The sequence below is a fragment of the Melitaea cinxia genome, chromosome 6 (genome assembly GCF_905220565.1).
Source record: "Melitaea cinxia chromosome 6, ilMelCinx1.1, whole genome shotgun sequence".
NCBI lineage: Eukaryota > Metazoa > Arthropoda > Insecta > Lepidoptera > Nymphalidae > Melitaea > Melitaea cinxia.
The window spans coordinates 11204831-11231055 of record NC_059399.1 but is presented as its reverse complement, the minus strand read 5'-3'; the positions used below and the strand labels follow the sequence as shown (position 1 = coordinate 11231055).

At 32.6% G+C, this 26225-nt stretch overlaps 1 protein-coding gene across 1 annotated transcript in view; it reads right to left on the bottom strand.

Annotated features, from left to right (window-relative positions):
• Nucleotides 1-26225, bottom strand: part of LOC123654731 (PDZ and LIM domain protein Zasp-like) — a 46954-nt gene that overhangs the window by 12422 nt on the left and 8307 nt on the right. The window contains exons 2-7 of the mRNA XM_045590616.1: nucleotides 14469-14573; nucleotides 4038-4189; nucleotides 1638-1812; nucleotides 1277-1407; nucleotides 468-559; nucleotides 124-271 (exon numbers count right to left, since the gene is read on the bottom strand). Of these exons, the coding sequence (XP_045446572.1) occupies nucleotides 124-271; nucleotides 468-559; nucleotides 1277-1407; nucleotides 1638-1812; nucleotides 4038-4189; nucleotides 14469-14573 (803 nt within the window). The remainder of the gene's footprint in view (nucleotides 1-123; nucleotides 272-467; nucleotides 560-1276; nucleotides 1408-1637; nucleotides 1813-4037; nucleotides 4190-14468; nucleotides 14574-26225) is intronic.

Genomic DNA, 26225 nt, shown 5'->3' with positions numbered 1-26225 from the left:
CTATAGATCGTATGGGAGCCGACGGAGACCTCCAAGAGCCACAGTATCGATTACGATCCGGCCTAGCTGTAGGGAGCTCGTGAGGTGTTTGCGACCGTGCCGGGCGCTAGTCGCCCGACTTACGTAATGAGTCGTTCGCACTCCTCGCAAATGTTCTGGCCGGGCGGCAGGCCGCCCGTGTTGTTGACGGGCGCGTCCGGCCGCGCGACGGGCGCCGACACGTGCCGCAAGCCGCTCACGGGCGTCGTCGCACCCGGAGACACTTCGGGCACTTTTAATTTTAACATATTTTAGCCAATTTTCCTACTGTTTGTACTTCGAAACTCGAAATTTAATATATATCATTATATATTATTATCGAAGTTTTCGTTTTAAGTTTCTCACTAATCAGCCATCAGGCATTATAAGTATTTTGGGCAGAAAATAATATACATATAATCTTGTAAAATTTGTTCTGGTTTGTATACCTGGCTCCGGGTCGTTTTGCTCCTCTTGCAGTACTTTGAAGACAGCACTTTTCTCAGCATCGTAGGTCTTTTCATTTTTCTTAAAGTTAACCCTTAATAAAATAAATTAAATTTAATAATTCAAAAAAGTAATATTCAATATATGTATGGGCTGCTCGACTCTAAACTGCTAGCCTGTTGGCGCAGTTTGTGACTAGCCTGATGGTACAGTTTGTAGTGCCCTGCTTTCTGTTCCGCGGGTTGCGGGTTCGATTCGTCTGGATGTAATATGTGCAGGTATATATTTGTTTATGTATGTATTATTTCTATGTAAATTTATCAAAAAAAAAAAAAATAGCTTTAACAGTCGGCTGTTACCTACAACAAAAGCATTAAGTTGTTTACCGTAGTAACATACGATCGTTTATGTGTTTGTGTGTGTGTTTATAAGACATTTATTTATTTTATTTTTAACTGCTTTCCTTAGCCCTAAAAAAAGTCGGTAAAGTGAAATATTATTACTACTGCGGTACTGCCGCATACAACTAAAGGACCGCATATAGAAAAGAATTATTTTACTCGTAGAATGTTTTTATTGTAATTATAATCGTCCTTACGCGCTCACGAAAGGATGCATGCGAAACAAGTATATTAAAGTAGTTCGTCTATTTAAACAAAGCCTAATTTAAAAATAGGCTAGGTTTTTTTTCACGCGGAACGTGATCTACCTACAGAACAATTTGAAGGAACGCAGTTAGGAGTCGAACACCTTATCTATTAATAAAATACATAACTACAATAATTATTGACTTTTTTTTTAATTTACACACCCAAGAACTCCTCCTGCTAAGACTTCAGTTTGCGCCGAAAGTGTTTCGGCAATCGTTTTGTCGCTGTACATGTTTACCGGTGTGTTGTATTGCTTATTTACAATACTCTTCACTGAATCACTGCCATTCATCTGTAATTTTTATATTTTATATTTTAACTACAAACAAAAGTGGCATTTATTAACAGTAGAGAAACTGACACACAATATGGCAATACACACCAAAATACGAAAAAATTAATAAAAACTGAAAACGTTTACTAAAACTGTAGAAAGTGATCTTTGGTAGTCTTTAGAAAGAAAAAACAAAGTGCTCAAATTAGATCAGTTAATATATATTTTTTAAATCTCAAAAAGCTTACATAACCAAAAGGTTTGGCAACGCTGTTGTGCCCGGAACCGAAGTTGCGTGATGGCTGAGGAGTGGCCTTGAGAGATGTTGTTGTGACTGGGACTGGACTCGCGCCAAGAGGACGCGTGCCGGGGCGAGGCAGGCTGCCTGTCGGTGTGACCGCCGGCCTCCAGGTACCACCGCCACTGAAATGTTGACAAATAATCAAAAAAAAAAATCAAAATTTTACAATATTATGTATATTTACTATTCACAACTTTTTATTTACAGATAGTTATGATATAAATCATATCCACGTGGAATGGTGCCAAGAATGATGGCAACATTTCCCTATTGAATCGCTATATGCCGATTCTCTGGGCAAAAAATGCACCAGCTCTCTTGTCACTAGTGGAGACAATAAGGCGAGGAAGAGAAGTACCTAATAAATATTTTTTAGTAACTATAATAATATAGTAATTTCTGTATTTCATATTGATGTTATAAGTTAATAAACATTGTGTTTTCAATAGAAGTGGAAAATAGTTCCATTTTATTTTTTCTATGACTTTTCTAATTATAAGTCTCCAAAAACATAGTCGGGGTTCTTATTACTCATATTTTGTTTTAATGCTTTATTTTTATGAAACCTTTATTTATTTATAAATAATATCAACTTAATAGCATAATCTGTAATGGTTACGGCAGACAAAATAAGTTACTCAATTAATACATAAGTCCTACTTGTATAGTATAAAGTGTTATATTAATGATACATATCACATTTTAATTAACTACTACAACTGTACGTTGTAAAATTATTATGTCTATGATAGCTGGACCATGATAATAATTTCATGTAACCGTTTATAAGATAAAAAACATTGTTACATATTTATTACTATTATTCGTCAACAACAGCCTTCACAAATTATGATTTTTTGTTTTAAAAATAACTTAAGTCAACCTTTTACCCGTGTAATTGAACTCCTCAAATAAAATTGTTTAGATAAAATAAGAAATCTCATAAATATTTCTAATTTTGAAGTTCGTTTTTGAAAAAAGAGACAATGTAAGTGCAACAGTTTAAAAATGAAACCCAGTTAAAAGTTTTTTGCAGTCGCAGGGCTTCCATTACGCAAATAGCCCGTGTAATGCTAGTCACCACCTGGCTTCCATATAAGTAACATTCGGTGACGTAATTAACTTGCATGTGTCTTGAATGTCAGTATTGTATTATAACGAGAACTAGGCGCCACGGTAAAAAATGCTGAGGATTTTAATTATCTTTCTTTTTCATACATACCAATGAAGATAACTTATTGGAAATAACAATGAAACTTGTTAGTTCGGTTTTTTCTTACTGCAATTTGCAGGGCACGTGCCAATTTATTGACCGATAAACTCTTTTATTGTGGTGAATGAATTTTAAATATATACGATATTATTTATATTGCCTCTCATTATTGAATTATATCGAAATTTTATTTATGTATTTACCAACAACTTATGACAAGGATTGTTTATTTTAAGCGTAATTTTAAATCTATTAAACTTAATCTTCTGAATTATATTTAGAATAAATAACGTTTTATCAGTATAAATAGACGGCTTAACGGTGAAACTATATTTATTTAAAAAAAACCTTTAATAATTAGACTCGAAAACAACCTAAACTTCCTTCTTCACTGCTTATCTTTCTAACTAGTAACTACCCCACAATACTTGAGATAAGAAACCCATCTGTAGCTCATTAGGTGCAAACTCGCATTAGCGGCAGTGAAAAGTTAACATTAAGGTATCTGTGATTAAGGTAGACAAAATTATTTACCACCTTCAGTCAGTTCAGCTTACTTTTACTTACTTATCAGCTTGATTTTCAAAATTTGTTTTTCCACAGTTCAAAACATATTGATATTTGCAAGAGTTGTCATGTGACTTGTGGAATATTTATGTCACTATCAAGACGAAAGCTTAATCATTTTGTCTAGTTCCGCAGACGAGTTAGTTGTTTGTGTAAATACTACACTATTTCATGAGAAGTTCATAATATAATGTTGTATTTAAAAATTGGTCTCTCTTTATATTTTGCTTCTGAATAAGGGTTTAATAATTATTTTCAAACATTAATTACTAATTTTACGGATTGCTGATAAAGTTTATCTTGCTTAAGACCAGCAGTAGGATATTACAGGCTTAATCGTGATCTTGAAAATTACTAATAGGCTACCAGATACATTATTATTAGGATTTATCGAGCACAAATAGTGAAGTGCAACTTTTGATTTCATCAGTTTGGTAAGATGAGGTGGTGTTTTTGCAGGAGTTTGATGGTGAAATTAGACAAAAACATATCAGACACTTTAATCTATTAGATATTGTTATAGATCAGAAAACTATCTGAACTGGTTACATTTGCAATAAAACATACCGTTGCACGGTGAGTTCGAGTGCAGGGCCCGCGGCTCGAATGGTGTCCTGCGCCTCCTGGTGCCGCAGCGTGTACACGTCGGTGTTGTTGACGCGGATCAGCGCATCGCCCGCCTGCAGCCCAGCTCGTTCCGCCGCGCTGCCACCGTTTACCTGGAGCAAATATGTGCAATAAACATTATTTAATTAGAAAAAGATTTATTTATTATATATTTTTAATTTTAATTTTTATTTAAATCTATTAGATTTTACACTACATAAATATTTTAGTGTGCCAGGTGGCCAGAGCTCCTGGGGAGGGTTGCGGCTGAATCGGTAACGCGCTTGCGATGCCTATAGGTGGGCCTTACGCTTGTTTGCCGACCTAGTCATATAAAAATTTATCCCGAAACAGGTATAGTAATCGAGAAGTGAGAAGCGCTTTTGTTATTAATACTCACACTAAATACTTGGACGATACTAATTCAATAAAAGTACACTTATTATCGCTTGGAGTATGCATTAGGTACTTGCTTATGTAAAGCATCCTGCCATATAAATTAAATATCACCGCAGAGGAAAATGATATGCATCATAAGATTGTTAATGCCGTCAGCTTTTCCTGTAACAGTGGGTTCACATTTTCATAAACTGATGAAAACAGTCTTAGATTCAGTTTAATAATGTTATACTTAACAAACAACCACAAATGACGGATATAGTGACATCACCTTTTATTTATACGGAATTTATCACCTTATAAGTTCCCAGAAAATGAACGAAATAGAAGTAATTAAATTTTAAGAAAAATTATCTTTCTGTATTGTGTATCTTAGTACGTAACTCAATATAATTATTAAATTTTATTTTAAATGTGCTCAATAAAATATAATTATAAGCGAATATTGTTAGGTTAATTGATTATATGATACAATTATTGATGTATAATTTTTTTTTAATACTTTATTGTACACCACAAATACATTACAAACAAAGGTTAAAGATAGTTACAGACTGAAGTACAAAGGGACGACTTATGGCTAATAAGCCACTTCTTCCGGTAAACCCAGACATAAAAATCAAACTTTTTATCGAAATTGGTTAGGTGTTGTAGTCTATATATATATATATATATAAATGTTTGTCTGTATGTCCTTTATAGAATCGTAAACTATGCGTTTGATCATGTCATTATCTTCAGCAAAGTGTTGTGCATGAGCCTACAAAGGTTTCTGAGTTGGTACCACAAAAAGAAAGCGTTGCAATAACGCACGAAGGGTACAGCTAGTTGTATAATAAATTTACATACAAATGTCTACATTCTAATACTTGAAGAAAATACATATGTAGATAAAACGAAGAATAATAATATAATATATATTATATCATAAACTAATAAAGTAGTAATAAATGTAAATTTAAGATAAAGTTAAGAGAAATAATAAAACATATTTATAAACAAAAAAGAAAAAAAGCAAAAGAAATTGTGCATTATATAACATTATTTTAACCCTTAACGTTTTAACCCTTAACGTGGTTTTTAAAAGTCAACAGTGATTTAGCCTCCGTTATAGGTAAGGGCAGACTATTTCATAAGTTAATAGCCTGAACAGTAAAAGACTGACCAAAATACTTGGACTAGTGTACGATATAATCTTAATTCTGAAGTTCGACCGAGATATATATTTATTTATTTTTTTTGATAAAAAGGATAATTTGGATTAAATATCACACAGTACAACAGAGAAAGAATATGTAGGTTCCGGCGAGAGCGTATTTGAAGCCACTTGAGCTTGGAACCAAATCCAGAAACATGTTCAAATTTGCGTACGCAAATATGAACCAGAAGGCAAGATTTTGAAGTCGCTCATGCTTATTAAGTTGGTCCTCGGTCAAATTAGGATAGTTTGCATCTGCATAATCTAGAAAAGATAAGAGAAGAGAGTTTGTGGATATCATTTTGGTAGGGATTGGTAGAACGAATTTAAGGCGAACGAACTCAGTGCTGTAAGTTTTACTGCTAATTGCTTTTAAATGATCCGACCATGACAGCGTCTTGTTTAAATTAATGCCGAGATAATTTTCTTATTATTATAATACTTACATAACATAATAGGTACCTTATAGGAACCCGATCGGCTGTAAATTTATGATCATGCGCGAAGTCACGAAAGAATATTATTATTGTGAATGATTTTTTGAAATAGGTATCTTTCTAATGGATTGCTTAAAATGTGATGATAAGTATAAAGAATATTTTATTCTTTACTATCTATTTATGTGTAAAGTTCTAATATTTTATTAAAATTAAGTGCGACATAACTCCACGAAAAACTTTTATTCTTTATTTTACAAAAGTATTTTTTTTTATAATTGTGTTTGCTCGCAAACGAAAAAAAAAACCGACTTCAATTAGATCGACGAGTAAAACAACATAGATCGACAAAAAAATAGTCAAGTAACTACGCGTTATCAAAGATTACTCAAAAAGTAGTTATCAGATCTCAATAAAATTTATATGTGACCACATGACAAACATCAGCTTTCCATTAAATTAAAAATTATTAAAATCGGTACACCCGGTAAAAAGTTATTGCGGATTTTCAAGAGTTTCTCTCGATTTCTCTGGGATCCTATCATCAGATCCTGGTTTCCTTATCATGGTACTAAACTAGGGATATCTTCTTTCCAACAAAAAAAGAATTATCAAAATCAGTACACCCAGTAAAAAGTTACTGCGGATTTTTAAGAGTTATCCTCGATTTCTCTGCGATACCATCATCAGATCCTGGTTTCCTTATCATGGTACTAAACTAGGGATATCCCCTTTCTAACAAAAAAAGAATTATCCAAATCGGTATATCCAGTAGAAAGTTATGCGGTATAATACAACGTAGGTCGACGAAAAAAGCGTCAGTCGAATTGAGAACCTCCTCCTTTTTCGGAAGTCGGTTAAAAATAAAGACTATACGATGGTGAAAACCTTATCACAATGCGTAATTAGAAGTATAAATTTTAGGATACGACGGTGCACGTGGATATTGTATTTCTATGGTATGCTAGGACGATATCAAACTATCCAAGCATCTCCAGTTCCATCCAGTTTTTTAAGCGAGCACATTAGTGTGGAATGCAAGGTACATGGAGAGGAAGGAAGCGCTGACGTCATAGTGAGATCAGCAACGTCTGGTTGTGCCGCATAATTTATAAAACGACAAAAAATCGATAAAAATGTTTATACGTACCCTAAAATCCACGATTTTTATTTTAACCCGACAAAGTATATAAAATATTAAGATTAAACATAAAATATTTTAAATGAAAAAATAAGAAATGTATTAAACTCATATCTATTAAAAATAACGTAAGAAATATTTTCTGTAATATTTATAATTATTTAGTACTTGTAAACTGAATGCACTCGGGATAATTGGTAGACGAAGACGAATATGAAATTGATATTGCAACAACACGTGCTGTTATGTATTCGATTAACCTTTTATTTCGTGCTCCTTACTATCAGTCAGCTGCCAGAAATTTAATGTTTCTGCCAGCCGTAAAACTCGTAAGTTAACCTTCTTATGGTCGCTGAGTTGTCGGCAATGACCTCGACACAGCACTATCTATCTTCGACCAAAGTATTGGCTAAATGGATGCGTATTTTGACTTCAACTCCAAAAAAGTTTACTATATAAGTTTAGTAAATCTTCCTTACATTTGAACAGAAATGTATATGAAAGCATAATGATTTTGTGTACATTGTCAGCTGTGAAAATGATTCTACTGATACCATCAATGTCACGCTAAAATTAGCGCTTGTTTATAACTCAAAGTCGTGATTCGTACCTCTAATTGTTACCAATTAGTAATGATTTGACTCACATTTCTCGGATGTCAATGAATAATATGTTGTTCTGTATTATTTACGTCTGAGGCAAAATGTCCTTGCAAATGTTAATTATTTTTATCACTCTGAATAGTTTATTCAATATCTACAAGTAAAGATATATAATAAAAACAGCTGGCCATGTAAATTTGTTACTGATATTTTTTAGTTTTTATAAAATAGTAAAGTAATCTCTTATGAACAAATTTCATCATAACAATAAAAAATGTGTAAGTACTTTATTTCATTTTAAGGAAACTTTTAACTTCAATAGCCACGCTGAAATTAAAGAACTGCTAACAGAACTACTACAGAAGAGACAGAAGAAACAGAAGAGATTGATTATTATTACAAAAAGTCGACCTATACAGGTAGGACCATAATAAGTACCTTCACTTTTCTTTACGAAATTAGTTTGATTTATTCTTCAAAAGTTAAAAAATGATATTTCTTTACTACTCTATGACGATGCCCTTAGCGTGGCGGCGCATGCGCAAGCCATATACGGGAGCAGAAATACAAGAGCAAGAGATTAATGTAGTCCCGCCCGCCGTGCGAGGTCATGTCATATTGTACTTTTTTTTATTGTTCACTTCTTACAATGTAAGGCGTCTGGCGTCGTCAGCTGCTATCATTATGAAAAATATATTGTTAGGTATTTGTTCTCTAAATCTCTAAGATACAAATTTATGTAGGTAACTAATAATAAGAAAATTAATTTTACGCCAACTATACATGCGTATACTATTTTAATTTTATACCAAATAACATTTTATGTAATCCATCCGTCTCATCTTTAAAATACTGTAAGATATAATAGGTATGTACACCAATTCAATTATAATTAAGTTCCTACTTAGGTATTTAGTACCCATCGTAATATACAAATACCTAAACAAAATTTGTATAATGTTATTCTCAGTTTAATTTTTTTTAATGGGCTATAAATATACATGTGACCGCTGGGAAAGATGTGTGCGAAACGACAAGAAAAATGCATTAATATTCAAATAGTTTCATACGTAAAGCAGAAATAACAACTCACGGTTATAGAAAAACAAACAACCCTCATGATTTACACACAATAGAATTTCCTTAAAGCAAGAAAGTTTAATTATTGCAGTGGACATATCTCAGTGAGTATAAACCATTGTGGACTGCATCGTTACTATACGTACAACTACCGAGATATGTAGTTAGAAAATACCGATGGCGATAATCCACCGAACTTTGTCGCCGTACGGCGTTCTAATTTCAAAACAAATCTCTGCCAGTACGTGACTCAGATTATGTTCGAAGTTCGAAACAACAAAACTCGACCAGTTATGCAACCGCCCGCCGACGGCTGTCCAGCCGGTCGGCTAATAAGAGTGAATCTGTTCATTCTCTCTTGTAGAAAAGTTACTTCTTAATGCTTAATAATTGCCATCAAACCATTCCATCTTATAAATATATACGTAGATAATTTTATAAATAACTCATATCCTTATAAATCACGTTGCGATACATTTAAAATACCTAACTGAATACAGTTTGAATAGATAAAAGTTAAAATCACTTATCATTTAAAATTATTTGGTATTTAGCATATGTCGTGATAATTTTTTTTACACTGGCAAATTTGCTTTATAAGTACTACTACAGATAGGTACTAGTTTCCTTTAATCCAAATAAATAATGGATCTTATATTTACGAATAAATAATGTATTTATACATTTTAAATTTTATAACACGATCTCACTACAATCCGGTACATTTAAATTCTCTTAGAAGTAAGCTACCAATCCTTTTACGTCAGCACTTTGTGTGTTTGGATAATCCTTGTATGGAAGAATAAAATATAAACAGCTTTTATTATGCATTGTTGTTGTTATCTCATATGTCATCCTACTAAAGTAGGTAATATTAGTTTAAATTATACAAAATCGACATTTAAAGAAAATTATGAAAAAAAAACTTGTATATAGTATATGTTTAATATATAGGAGTCAGGCGAATGACGTCAGAACACAAAAAAATCTTCGCATTAATTTGGCATGTATATTTTTTACTAGAAGATTAAATCTCGAACTGACATCTGAAATTTTGTACATACGTTTTGTAGGCACCACATCCCACATGATTGTATTATTCGCGTCACTCGTAACATAGATATAAGCGGTCGAGTTGCTAACCTCTCTAATAGCTTTTTATAAACAAAGCATTTCACTATGATTAGGCACATCCATGTAGATCCGGGAATTAACAGTTCACTGAACTATCAGATAGTGTATGGAGTATCATAAGTTAAATTTTATAACGGAACTATCATCTTAAATATTTGTTCGTTATTTTTTTTTTTCTTTATATCAATATATTAGATACCTTTTACACCGATGACTACAACAAAGCTTTTATAGAAATCGACCGTTTTAGTGCGAGAACTTGTAATTTTTGTGAAGACATTTAAAAAAAAATAATATACGTTTTAGTCATACCAAATTATTCTAAAACATAAAATAAACTAATAGTCAGTAGATTAAAAACAAAACTTTATTTTAACTAATAGAATATCACGTTATATAGTCAATTTAAATATCAAAGAGTATTCTGAACATTATAACGTTGGGAATTATTTAAATAAATTAAATAAACAAAAATATTATCAATTTAGGCATATAGTTAAATAATAATTGTTAGCAAAAATATTTACAGTAGGTCACTAGGAAATGCGTAAAACCCATGGCACATCGACATTTAAATATTAATGAAATAGAATGTTAGGCAACATTTTTTCCATGTTTTCACAACAAAACTCTTATATTTATGTTGAGTCATACATAAAGACTGATTCATATTTATATGTTTTATCTGTGACAGCAATAATCACGCAATAATCAAACCTCAATTGTTCGCCGTATAAGATTTATTTGTTTAAAAATATTAATATAAAAATTAAAATAATTTAAAATCATTTCCTTTATGTTTGTCAGTAAATATCGTCGGTATTCTTATTTTGTGACAAAATTTCTGTTATATTGACTAATTCAACGGTAGGACTCGTAAGTGTAATTACAGTTATTCAAATAGAGACGTTGAGTTCATGAATTATCGATCTACTCTAAGCTTTTGAAATATGAATTTGTTATTTAATAATTTAAAATCGTTTGAAATAATTATTATTCAAAATACTGCTTAGCAACAACAAGACATGTTGTTTTTTTTATTATGTTTAGTAAAAATACTTGCATACATTAATTGCTAGTACCTACTTAGTTTGTAAGACAAGGTCAATGGATCAAGCCAACTCAACTAGGTCGATGCTAAATCTAATAAGAAAGATGAATTATTTATCTTCGCCTTGCATAAATGATAGCGTCTTCATTTCGTGATTTAAACTAATTACCTTATCCTAGACATGCCATTGGTAGTAATGACGCAAGCTATTCATTTGTTAAAATAAATGGTCTTTAAAACCAAAGAGGTTTTAAATAATCTGTGTGTAAAATTAGAAAATTCTCGCTTTAACAATAACTCTACCATTTAAAGGTCAAGTGAGAACCACTAAGGTCGAAGTTTCTTCTTCCGCAACATTATACAGGGATATTTACTTAGTGATGTAGGTACCTATTTTACTTAACAAAACAATTTTTATGATTTATAAGTATATGTTAACGTACTTCGTTATTATAATTTCGGATTTATTTATTACATACATACCTTTGCTTTCTGCTTGATCGTAAAACAGGAACGAATACGGATCAATACATTAATTACTTACTCATAAACGATTATTACAACAAGGAGTTATTATTATTACTGCCTTCTTTAGTACATTAAAATAAATAAATTTTAAATGTAAGGAAGCTGCCTATGCTGTGCTGAGTAATAACACGAAAAAGTCCTCATGAGATACCTTATTAGAGATGACGAGTACCGAAACGACTTTAACGAGGTCATCTAACAGTTAATGAGAGGTAAAAGCTTCTTTGGATAACTAATCACCCATTAGAACTTTGAAAATTGATAAAACGTGAGAAATACAAGATACTAGTCCAAGTGCGTTTAGTAGTTTAAAATTCATACGAGTATAATTATGTATATATGTAGGTAAGAGATAGCGACTTTTTACAGTTATCATTGCCAAACCTTTTTTACTATAATTAAAAAAATTACTGATTTTAATTACTGAGTACAGTAGGTCAAATTTCTAGTGAGTATTTCCTGTACATCTAATATATAAAATTCTCGTGTCGCGGTATTTGTAGTTAAACTCCTCCGAAACCGCTTGACCGATTCTCATGAAATTTTGTGTGCATATTGGGTAGGTCTGAGAATCGAACAACATCTATTTTTCATCCCCCTAAATGTTAAGGGTAGTCCATCCCAATTTTTTTTTTAATTTTTAGATCAATTATTTATTTTCATTTTATTATGATTTGGCGTTGAAAAATACATACAACCATAAATTTTCACCCTTCTACCACCAACTTCTATTTTTAAATAGCGTTTAGCAGCAAGACAACGTTTGCCGAGTCAGCTAGTCTATAGTATAAGAAATGTTCACACGTATAGATATATTTTTGAAAATTAATTACGATTTAAATGCAATGTTAGATAGAGATCCAAAAAATTAAAAAAATTAAAATCTTATCAATACTGATCTTAACACAAAATAACTAATATATGCCTAAGTGTGTTGTTTTTGTTTCATACGCATTGAAATTAGTTAGTTGGTAAGTGTGAATTGCACCTTGTCGTCTCGCCGCATCGATCGGTCGATAGCCGTGTGTGGGCTTTACTACATTCATGGCAGATAAACATTAGCTACTTAAACGAAATGTAGAAGGACACCTAATCTGCTTTGCAAATTCGTAGTTTTTGACGCGCCTTGATTTTTCTCGTGTACAGGATTGACACTCCTGTGAATTTATAGAGTTGCAAAGTGACGTTTTATATTATACAAAACTACCATATCTTCCAGGTGAGACCAAATTACATATGCTTACGAAATTTGATAAAAATTGATTCAGTAGTTTCAGAGTTACATACTGATAGCAGCGCCACCTACCAGGTCCGATTGAGATAAAAACTACCCTATCTCCCAGTTGGACAAAATTATAGATGTGTACAAAATTTGATAAAAATTGGTTCAGTAGTTTCGGAGTTCAGTCAGCTCAGCCTATTGCAGTCAACTGCTGGACATGGGCCTCCCCAAGTTCGCGCCAGACATCCCGGTTTTCCGCAATCCTCATCCAACCTACACCGGCAATCTTACGTAGATCGTCGGTCCAACGGGCCGGAGGACGTCCCACACTGCGTTTGCCAAGACGCGGTCTCCACTCCAGGACCCGTCTGCTCCAACGGCCATCAGTCCTGCGACACAGATGACCAGCCCACTGCCACTTCAACTTGCTAATTCTGTGGGCTATGTCGGTTACTTTCGTTCTCTCGCGGATAGTCTCATTTTTAATCCTCTTTCTTCATTTTTGAGAGATTTGAGATCTTTGAGAGAAACCCCAAGCATAGCCCGTTCCATTGCTCGTTGAGCGACTTTAATTTGTGGACCAGTCCCTTCGTCAGTGTCCACGTCTCGGCTCCGTATGTTAACACAGGCAGGACGCATTGCTCGAAGACTACACTCGAAGACTGTTTGGGAGTTACATACATTTAAAATTTTCATTGTTAACGCCCACCCCCGTAATCCTTATTGGGCATGAGTTATCCTAAAATCCGCTCATCGATCATTTCTACATTACATATAGGAGATTCGTACCAAATTTGGAGTCGATAGTTTAAAAACGGGAATTTTCTATTGTTAACGCAACAATATAATAAGTAATGTGAAATAGCTAGTTAATACCATTTTTACTCTATGTAAATTAAATTAAAATACGGTCTACGACTAAGATCAATTTAAATAATTACTTACGTAAAATGCGCCCTAATATATTATTTAACATGAACTTTATTGAATAGCAATAACGTTCAAATTGACTCTACATTTTAGTTAGAAAACGTTTGTAGGGGAAAAAGAAAAGGGCTGTTTTTAAGGTTTTTACGGAAATTATTCGAATTTTTCTCGCCATAACAACCATCCTTAGACTTCAACGAACATTTTAAAAAAGAATTGGTAAAATTGGTCCAGGCGTTGTTGAGTTATACGCTTACGAACACATTTTACGATTCATTTTTATATTTAAGTTTATGCATATATACAAAGCATTGTGCATAAAAATCAGGAAGTACAAACATTCGTCTATCATTGTTTATAAGTAAGCAATGACTAGAAATTTAATAGAATAAATATATTCGCCATTATTAACGTATCTTCAGAAAGTGTATGGCCACATGTCTACCCCGCAAATCCCCTAAGACTGGATGAAATAATTCTATCGAGTCCTCAATACAGTACAGTAGGATTTTTTATTATTATGACCTATTAGATACTTTATTTTAGGCTAACTGCATAGAGCCAAATTTTTAAATTGCACATAATTATTTACACGCGTAGGTACCTGCGTAAAAGGTATAGATAATTTTGTGTAAAAAAGATATTTATTCTTTAAATTACAATAACAGCTTACCTTTTGGACAACAAGTGGAGTGCCAAAATCTTTTCCTCCTTGCAAACGAAATCCCAGCGGCTGCTGGTCCGACTTATTTAGTCGCACAGTTATCAACTGTGCCATCTGAAAAAAAATACAACAACATAAATAACTGATAACATAATGTACATTCAACATACTAAAAGTTACACCATAATTATTTTTGTACCTTGTACGATATAGCTAAGGATTACAATCCCGAATAGCGCCATTTCCGTAGCGATCAACCATTTGATCAGCGGATCGATATAGAACAATGAGAAAATTTTGAAAAATGAATTGGCGTGCTTTGCTTTCGACGGAATCAAAGGACTGTACCAGACGCTTGACGGTTCAACCTAAGCGCAAAAGCTGAGAGACTATAACATAATAAAAACGTGGGTGATAAAAAAATAGTCAATTAAATGCGCATTACTAGGCATAGCTCAAAAAATACTCGTCAAATCTCAATGAAATTGAAATAGGACCACACAACATACTTTTTATGACAAAGGTATATTGCTATTTTATTTCAAACACAAGCCTACAAAAAAAGTGCTGTACCTTTGACCAGACCTACTTAGGTTTATGTATTTTGATGCGCTAAATCAGAGTTTTTGGTCCTTTTGGTCCGAATACCTCTTATTATGAGTAAATTTCAAAAAAAAAAAAAACGGCGACGTGGCTAGAAATTGCAAAAAATACAATTATGCATTTTTTTTTACATTAAAGCAAGTACGATTGTTATGAATTTCAATGCGCTAAACGCAAATCCGAACTGCCTAGCCCTAGATATTGTTTGGATTGTCATCCAACTAAATTTCGCTCCCTCTACCCATTAAAAATCGCTAAACATCGTAAAAAAATAGAAATAAAAAAAAATTCGAACTAGGTCAAGTATATCTGATGATCAAGTTGATTTAGCCGGTAGATCCTCCAAATTTGAATCAAATTGTGAAAAATCGGTTCTAATCGTTTAAAAACTATAAATAAAAATGAAATTATGCTAACGAATTTTTTTTTTCTCAAATAGATCGGTAGATCTAGTATCTAGATCAAGTATTTTTCTTTTGTTTTGTATTTTATTTTCAAGGTACCCATTAATGGAGAGCTGCAGTCGCTCAAAGATGACGCCTACGAGCTAGCTTTCTCACTCTGACCAGACGCCGATATTGGGTTTCCAAATCCCTGCATCGTAAAACTACTCTCGCTTATGCCTGCCATACAGTATAAACGCCGTTAATCCAGAAATTCTGCCGGACAGTCCTGTTGTCCACCGTCATCACATGTAGGTGCCCTGGTTACAGGTGCAAGTAATCAGGGCTCTGAACTGATATATATATATATATATATATATATATATATATATATACCAAATGTCCAATATCAACCAAATTAAAAGAGATATGAAAGTTTTTTTGCTATATTTAGCGTTTTTCTTCAATTTACTCCAAGTTAGAGGGTGTACAAGTCTTCGCACATAGGGACACAGTACATAGAGAGCTGTCCAAAAAACAGAAGCTATTCAGTACATAGGAGCTATAAGATATTTCTTATTATAGAAAATTCCGGCCGGGATCGTTTTCAATCCCGCGGGATTTGAAATAGCTGCGGGATTACAAGCCTTAGATATTGTATAATGCATTAATAAAATAGTAAGTTGTCATTATCTGTCACATATGACACGTTTTCAACCAATCAAGTTAAAAATATTATCAAAACAAGTTCATAATAATCAATTGATTATTAAAGTCAGATTTTTTACGATGGTTGAGTTTGGTGCCTACAATGATGACATTATACCTGTTTAAATAAATAAAGAGGTAAAGAGTTGTTTGAATTATTAAAATACAAAACTTTTGATTTTGTAAAAATATTCTTGAATTTTTACTTTTGGTGGAGATTTTTTTCTCCCTACGAGATAATCTTTCAACGATTATGAAGTTAAAGACTATAAAATGTTAAAGAAAAATAATAAAAAATAACTAATAACGTTACAGTGCAGCGCTACGTCTGGCATTTGATTGACCTAATTGAAGATTTATTTTCTCTCAAAGCTTCACTGACCGCACGCGGTAACTATTCGGACATTGCGATCTATTTTATCTCGTTGAAGATCTAAGTACCAAACCGAAAGACATTAGTGAAAGGAGGCTGAGAGCAAAACTTTCGTTGTCGATACAAGGGATAAACAATAACTAATCGTTTATCAGTTTACACGAAATAGATTTCTCTCCGTCGTATCCTAAATTTTAATAATACATTCTCGATAGGATCTCTGCAAGCAAGTTATCAAAGAATCGTCCATTCTTAATATTTAAAATGGTATTTTTTATAATTTTGGTTTAAATAGGCTGATGTCTATTTTAACACAACAATAAATGAAAATTTAAGTAGAAATACATACCAATAATTTTAAAACAATTTTAGTGGACTCGACGAAAATCTTTCAACTAAGCCATGCCTTGTTTACTTGCCACTATATTTAAGATTTTAGATTGCCGCTTTCGTCACTGTTATTTACGTATATAATATCTATTTTCTTACTTATCTATCAAACAATATTACAAATGTGTCCTACAACTATCCGCCTAGCTTCTATAACTAAATATAGACAAGTACTTGGAGCATATATCTTTAGTTACTAATGTACTAACCTCAGTGGCTATTTTTATAATCACTCTTAATGTAGTGGGTGCCTTTTTAACATTCAATTTGACATCGCAATTGGCTTTATTAAAACAATAAAGTTGATTAAAGTTGTCATTTACTAGCATATGAATCGAAACGGAAAGTATTGTCAATAACGAAAAACGTTCCATGTTTGTGCATTATATGTGGTTGACATATATTTCGTAATGTACAAGATGTTTCAAACTCTAGACTCCAACAAGAGTAAAAATATAAGATTATAAGATCTATCAATACTTATAAACACAACAAGGATCCGAACACTTCTGTTTTAATTTATACTCATTTATCGTAAGCCCTCAAATAAATTGTCTATCAATTATTAAGGAGACAGAAACTCCAATATATAAGCTTATTTAAAGGTACTGATTGTATAATAAACGCGAGACCAACTGACGTCTCATGTGCAATAATCTTGTTTAAAAATCTAGCACGTGCGATCGATTACATTACCTTCAAATGCAATTCCAAATAGATATGATGCTATTTTTTTCTTTTATCACGTATACATCTATTTAATACTATACATCAACCACGGTTTCACTCACATTAAATTTAGGTCCTTGCCAGATTTTTGACGCTTGAACGTAATGTTTTGGCCGCAAAGTAAAATAAAAAATTAAATCAAATCCGTAGATTAAATAAAAATAATCTTTCCAAAGACACAAAGAAGCAAACAAATCTTTAAACTTGTTTTATTAGCGTGAAAAATATTAAAGTAAAATAAGTTCAATACTGTTTAATAAACTAAAAAAAAATTACATATGTCTGTATTTACATTTTATGCGGAACTGAATGTGATGCGGATGTGTTCCAAATTTCAGTATAGCTTCCAATGAAATAAATAATTATACAAATAAATTGAAAATGAACTGTAATTGTTGCCACTGTTAAAGATCAGTGGTAACAAAACAATATAAGTCCGGGAGTCGACATGGCATCAACTTTGTAACTTAGAATAAGACAAATATAAACCAATAATAATAAATTGATGACTTATCAAATTTCTCTAACTTTTAACGTAACCATTCCGCGATGCAACGGTTGAATGAATCGAGTGCTTTATTGACTTATGCATATGATTTTTACCTGCTTTGTTATTCATGCACAACCGATGACGTCATTCATATGAGTAACTTCGGAACAACGCCGCGCCCCCGATGTCACTCAAAAATGACACGAGATTGTTTTCGGAAAAATAAATAATTCTTTATTAGAAATTTATAAATACGCTACTTCTTGTAAGTAGTATATCTAGTTGTTTAGGCATTTCATAAGATTACTAGCTGTACCCTGCGCGCGTTGCTACTTTTTTTTATTTTTTGGTCTTACCAACTCAGAAACCTTTGTGGCATCATGCATAACACTTTAATGAAGATCATGACATGATCAAATGCATAGTTTACGATTCTATAAAGGATAAACAAAAAAATATTAATTTATATTATAAGAAGATTATTATTATTAGATGAATTAATAATTAAAGAATATTATTAGAAGAAGAGCAATTACCTTGACTTGACTTACCTATACACGTTTTCTTTTTTATTTTGACATACATTTTGCACTTATAAATGGGTTTAAAGTTAATTTGCAATATCAAAACCCGACTATCATTATTTAAAATAATAATTAAAAATAATTAAATATTTATATAATTAATTTTTAAGAAAAAGGAAGACAGGTTTAAATGTTTTCCAAGGAATTAACAAACATTACATGCAGTTAAAAAGATTTAACATATCATAATATGAGTACCTATGTAAGTTTAAATATCAACTAACACAAGAAGTGTTAAGGTCAGTTTCAATATTCTATCTACTTATCTCTGAATTTGCTTACTAGAGAGAATTTTGACGCAAGCTATGGAACACAAATTGTGTCAAAAATGAATCGCTAGTAGGCCAAACCATAGACATGCCGTTAAAGATTTGTGTCAATAATCGTTTCGCTCTCGGTGGTTATGAAAACATACAAACAGCTTTAGCCCAGTCATTTTAGGCATTTTAAACCCCATTCTGCGGAAAAATTCCTAGTGAGCTGTATTTTGTACCCCCTCTCTTCCCGCGATAACACAGTTCCACTACCACCTTGGAACTTAAAAAAATGGCTTTGAAATACACAGGTTGAAGACGGTCTTCGGTGCGACAAAGCCAGCCCTGCAGTCACAACCCCGCCTGCCCAGCGTGGTGACTATGGGCAAAACACATGAATTCGCGCCATAATGTCTGGCGTGAACTTGAGGAGGCCCATGTCCAGCAGTGGACTGCGATAGGTTGAAGTGATGAATTTTTGTATACACCTTTATTACAGCGTTATAATGGAGATGTAAACTATAAGAATTTTCAGTGACTTCTTGGCTCGTTTTTACGTAGATCCTTTTTACTTGATTGCAATCAAGTCACCACCATGGAGAAAAAAATATATTATTAGCAGTTTGTGAAACAATTACCTTTTGTTTTGCATTGTAAACATTTCTGTTTCGTGAAAACAAATAAGTAGATATATACAGATTGTTGAAGTTAAATTACCTATATATTAATGTCTATACAAATACCTTTTAAATTCGTTTAACCCAAATAAATAAATATTTCGTACTCGGAGACACGATAAAAATCCAAAAGGTTTATTTTCTTTTCTTTACATAAATATATGCATTTTACGATCACGAGTAAGTATGTGGCATTGGCAATACACCTCAAAGTTTAATGTCAATTGTCTGCATTTGTATTTCTTGAAATAGAGTTTTTGGCAAGCAGTGGCCTAGTAGGCAGTAACGAAATTAGCTGAAATGAATTATATTTTAACGGCTACGTGTTATAGTATAAATAACACACCTGTGCATTGTGGAACCGCGCGAGAGCTCGAGGTACGTAGGTGTATACTATTTTCAAATTATATTATATAAATTATGTTTAATTTAACGAAAGGAAGGTTGAAAGTTTTCCTGTGTCTTGTTGTATGTATACAAATTTAAAAATGCCTTGAATTTAAATATTTTTGTAGAAAGCTGATGTCATTGCTGCCTTTGTAATTACGAAGCACATTGGTACGTGTGCTGTTTGCTCAGCTGCGGCCTTCAAAGGTCGCACTACCGCTTACAATAAAGACTTTTGATTTTACCGATTCGTGGTACAGAATGAAGCAGCTTTCACTGGTAGTTTGGGTCGTTCCGAGCCTGTTACCTTTGGTTGCGTATGAGACAAACGCATATTGCATACCATAGTCCGGTCGCGATGTCGCAAGCTCTGGCGTCAGTTGCACTCAAACAAGTATTCAAAGTTATCTAAGACGAATCGCTATTGAAATTATACAATGTTTATCTCAATGTATTAACGGTATTATTATGTTGCTTTCCGCTAAAACCTTTTAAGAAATACTTTCATTTACATCAACGTTTTAAAACATGACAGAGAAAAATTCCATTGAATCCGTTAAGGTACCTACTATCAAAAATAAACATACGAGTACATCGATCGATGCCTAACATTGCTAACGCAAAATGGTGTTTGCATTTCTTATCTCATATCAAAATATGAATAAACATTTAACCACGGACATCTAAATGCAGGTGTGCAAAACTGGTAAGTTAGGAAGTGATACAGATGTGTATCAATATAATATACACATTAATATGTTATATTTTACAAAGCATGTACCTACCCTACTTTCCTCGTGGAGTAAGCTTTAAGGCCCTTTACGCAATAGCGGTAATCATTATTGTATTCAAGCTTTTGCTTTATAACTCTGTTCTGTACATTTCGGTTGCAACTACAAACACATTTCCTTCTATTTTTACATTTTTGGTGCTTATGGATTATTTTTATATTTGTATTAATTGTGATTTGCAGTAAGCCTTATTAGTAACTAGACTGAGTTTTTTTACATATTTTATCAATTTTAGTAATGGCATGTATTAGGTACATTATTAAATCGCCAGAACATTTTTAGTGTCGATGTTTAAAACTTTTCAGTCGACATTATTGTGACCTCGTATTATTTCTGTAATCGTGGGTGGTAACGTAAACTTGGCACTTTACACACGTTACTTCGCGTTCGCCACACCGGCAGTCTCCTGTGAAATCTGTCCAGAATTTTATGTGTAACAGCTTATTTTTATATAATTCATTATATAATTCTACTTTAATGTCAATAACCCCCAAAATGCAATGTGGGAAGTGAGAACCTTGATGGGCAAAAAATAGAGCGCTTGCGAAACAGTTGGCGGGAAGCCATACATTGATATGTATGTATGTAGCCGTCCCTCAGTTAGACGCCTCATTGGTCATTGAAAACACCACTTCGAAATTGTCATCGATGATAAAGTGACATAATAATATGACATCCCAAGATAACGTTGGATATAATTAAACAATTACATTATAAACAAAAATATTCAATTCCATTTAATTTAGAAAAACCCTAACTTAATACCTTTATTTTGCTTCCTAAATCAAAAGTAGTTTAAGGTTCTTTGTTTTCTTTAAGAATACATTGACCTAAATGGCTTAGAGAAGACATCTCGTCCATTACTAACTTTTAGGAACTTCCGAGAACAATATAAGGGTAGTTACTAACTTTATGCGAATTTTACTTAAAGTATTGGTCATAACAAGCTTTGGCGGATTTTGAAAATAAATAGTTACACCTGAACTTAACATATATTAATTGAAATGCCAATTTAACATTTCTAAGATCGTTAATTTTTATGTATGAGCACTATTTTATATCTACGAAATAGTGGTGGATGGTAAATAAGTTATTGCATAAAGCTTACAAGACAAAATACCAATGTGCACATGTGTGTGTGATTCTCAGTGATTCTGTGACTATCAACACTACACAAAATAGAGATACACTACACCGCTTTTATTTTTTCAAGTCCTACACGGGATATCATTTTTCTTTCGATCCTTATTTCAAAATTTTATTCCTCATTTCACTCTAATGTTATTGTGTATCTTTCCTAAGAAAGTTCCTTTCGTATTAAAATCGATAAAAAACCGACTTCAATTACTTACATCGACTAGTAATATAACGTAAGTAGACGAGAAAAATGTCAAGTAAATACACGTTATCAAAGATTACTCAAAAAGTAGTCATCAAATTTAAATGGGACTAGAAGACAAGCATCAGCTTTCTATTAAAACAAGAATCTTCAAAATCAGTACACGTAGTGAAAAAATACAATAACATCCAACTTTTTTGGGTCGGTTAAAAAGAAATTTTTTGTGGAATTTTTTTTAAATCGGTTTTTTATGAAAAATAAACATATCAACTCTATGGTATCGCTATATACCATAATGGTAATATACCACAACAGTGATCAATAATCTATTTTAACACTTGGTAATTATATATATATATAAAGTGTTACCTATAATGGGTAAGTGTCAATTTTTGTTCATTAAACGACTTCCAAAAAAGGAGGAGGTTCTCAATTCGACTGTATTTTTCTTTTTAACCCTTTGGATGGTTAAGGAGATATAACTATATAAACTAGTAGAAGAGTAAAACTGTGTTATACTGTCCTTAGTAATTTCAAAACATACATTTAAAATGTAAAATTAAATTATCAATTATGTACACAAATAAATAAAATTGGAGTGACCGTTTGTAATTTTAAAATAACCTCTTTTTAATAAATGCATATGGATATATAAATTTTTTTTTATCGACGAAGTCGAGGGCACAGCTAGTTTAAAATATATTAAAAGAGAGGTTAGTAGATCACACATCTCTAAGCAAGCACGCACACCTTGACAGTTTGTTGATAATAGTACGCTTCCGTACACGCGTACCTAATGTGTAATTACAGATAGTTGTAGTCGTAAGTTTATATTGTCACAGCTACTCAGGTGTGTAAGATAAACTATAAATGACAACTAATATTAATTATTATTATTAGTTATCGCGCATGAAAACACAGGGAACGTGTTATGACAATAATAAAAATTATATATTTTACAACACAGATTTATCAATAGCTTCGTATGAAACATTTATAACTATTTTAATTACCAGTCAGTTTATACAGAAATGCGACTAAAGTAAAAAAAATAGATCCGTGCCAAGCTATTTTATATATTAGAATAGTCTGAGTTAAGGACGGGATTAGTAGTGTCGTAGCAGGGGGGGTTACACATTAAAGGGGGCGGCAAAATGACCATCATATTTATGCAGTTTTTAAGTTGTCGGGAAAAATTTACTAAGCTGTTCATCATGATCAACATAATCATTTCAGCCTATTGCAGTCCACTGCTGGACACAGGCCTCCACAAGTTCGCGCCAAAAATGCGTGAACTCATGTGTGTTGCCCATAGTCACCACGCTGGGCAGGCGGGTTGTAGTACTAAACTAAACTGTTATTTACATATAATGAGTAAAAAAGCAAACTCTCGAAATACGAAAAGCAATCCTTGTAGTGGCAAATTTATCTACTGGTATGAGTACGTTGCAGCAAAGGGCGGCAAAATTTTAGGGGACGGCAAATTTTGCCAATTTTTTTTTGTCTTACAGAAATTAAAAGATATTATATACATCCAGAAAATGTGTCTCGAAAATTCAACAAAAATATCACTATTTCAGTTCTTGTTTTGTCTGAACACAAAAAATTACCACACGCTCTGTAAAATATACTTCAGGCTAAATTTTTAAAAACAATCCAATAGCGTTTTCATATTACAATTTGAATTCAATAATTTTTACTCGGTCTTTAATTAATATTTCTTTTAATTGATTTAGAGAGAGAGAGAGAGAGACGCGAGACACGCGAGAGAAGCGAGAGTGAAATTAGGAACTGAAGAAAGTTTTTTCCTATAAAACTAACATTGAAAACTGTCGGGGACAGTCAATAATGTACATCAAGCACCTTTCACTATTCTCGTGTCTTGTTCTGCCCATTAATGAATTAAGTGGCAACTACAGTTGCCGACTTATGTACAAAGGTTGTCGGTTTATCATGGTGCTACAGGAAATTCACGGTTTTTTTGGAAGCTCGGCACAACGCTGGCAAAAATTAATGAGTGAATCTGGCACGTTTATCAGCTAAAGAAAATGCGTGTATGAGTTTGAGAGATTCTTGATTAGAAATCCTCAAGACTTTGGATCCGATCAAGGCTGATCATACTGAAAAGCTTGTAACGCGAGAAGAAAAAATAACTTGACAATCTGGAGAAGATATTAGAATAACTGCAAGTGCAAGCAATATTCAGGATTAATACGTTCCTTGTCCTTATTCTTTGATTCGTATCCGAGATAGAAAAAGGACAAAAAGTCTACAACGGATTTTACTACAAGTTTTAATTCCTATTGAGTTGTTAACATCAACCTTGGCGGAAAAAGCCATTTCCTTGGAACAAAATATATCTTAATAATTTATAAATTGACTTAGTTCAGACCCTTGTGCATAATTTAAATACTTATTTTCCAGAAACCAGAGCTTGGATCGTTAAACAGTCTCTCTTTGCTCCTGTGAAAACAAAATTTAAAAAACATTTAACTAAACTTAGATATAGAACTTTATATGGCTTTATGGACACCAGCGACCAATTGTTCGGTTAAGAGGAGCTTTTTTTGCTTAAATCGGGAAAAAACTATGAACGATCTACTCTAATTCAAGAAAACCTAAGCGCCTCAGGTATTTTTAAATAGAATCAGAATTAATGAGAAAGATTTCATATGATGATGATATTATTGATGATTTTACGGATTTAAAATCTCGCAAAAAACTAACACAAAGCTTTCATAATTTTGAATACGATAATTTTTTGTTTCCATCAGTAACTGGACGTGTTAATAAAAAAATTAATAAAGGTATTATTTGTATTTTTAAAGCGTTAGTCCAGTTAAACATATTTAACAACGTTAACCAAAGGAACATAATTTTGTGTAAGATGTCGAATCTAAGAAGTCAGTAGGGGCAAAAATTGAATAGGAGGCAAATATGTTAATCCGCCACTGAGTCCTAGAATAGACGTAATATTGATAAAATAAATAGTCCCTTATTGACATTTGACTTGACATTTTTAATAACAATAATTTCGACAGGGTTGAATTTGGGAAAGCCAGTAGGAAAAGTACCGAAAGTAGCTATAGATTCCATGTGTTAAGAGTGTACCCTACCTCAAATTGCTTATTTTCCACTCGGCAGGATGTCCATATCTTCCAAACTACTGAATATTTAAGTTTGAAATTTATGTATGGTAAGGTTCAGGACATAAACTATCTTTCATATGTTTCGAAAACACGATTCCATAAAATTTTCTCGATAGAAAAAAATCGCAAAGTTACCTCTATTTTTGTATTAAAACCTAAATATCTCAGTAAATATAGAAGTTATGGACTTGAGATTAAGCATGGTAATTGAAATAAGTATGACGAACATTTTATATGTTGCGTTTTTTAAAAAATAACTATTGCTAATGTTTGTGGGGAGAAAATACATATAATTCGCGTGATGAACAACCAAGCGCTCTCAATTCTCATGTGTATTTAGTACGGGTGAAATCTGAATTCGAGCTGAGGTAGGGTAGCCCCTTAAATAATTGTGTTTGCTCGCAAACGAAAAAAAACCGACTTCAATTACATCGACGAGTAATACAACGTAGATCGACGAAAAAATAGTCAAGCAACTACGCGTTATCAAAGATTACTCAAAAAGTAGTTATCAGATCTCGATAAAATTTATATGTGACCACATGATAAACATCAGCTTTCGATTAAATTAAAAATTATCAAATTCGGTACACCCAGTAAAAAGTTATTGCGGATTTTCGAGAGTTTCCCTCGATTTCTCTAGGATCCCATCATCAGATCCTGGTTTCCTTATCATGGTACCAAACTAGGGATATCCCCTTTCCAACAAAAAAAGAATTATCAAAATCGGTACATCCAGTAGAAAGTTAAGCGGTATAATACAACGTAGGTCGACGAAAAAAGCGGCAAGTAAAAACGCATTATTAGATATAACTCGAAAAGTAGTTGTTAGATCCATAGACCAATTGACACACACCACCTTTCGATTAAAAAAAGATTTGTCGAAATCGGTCTACCCGGTCAAAAGTT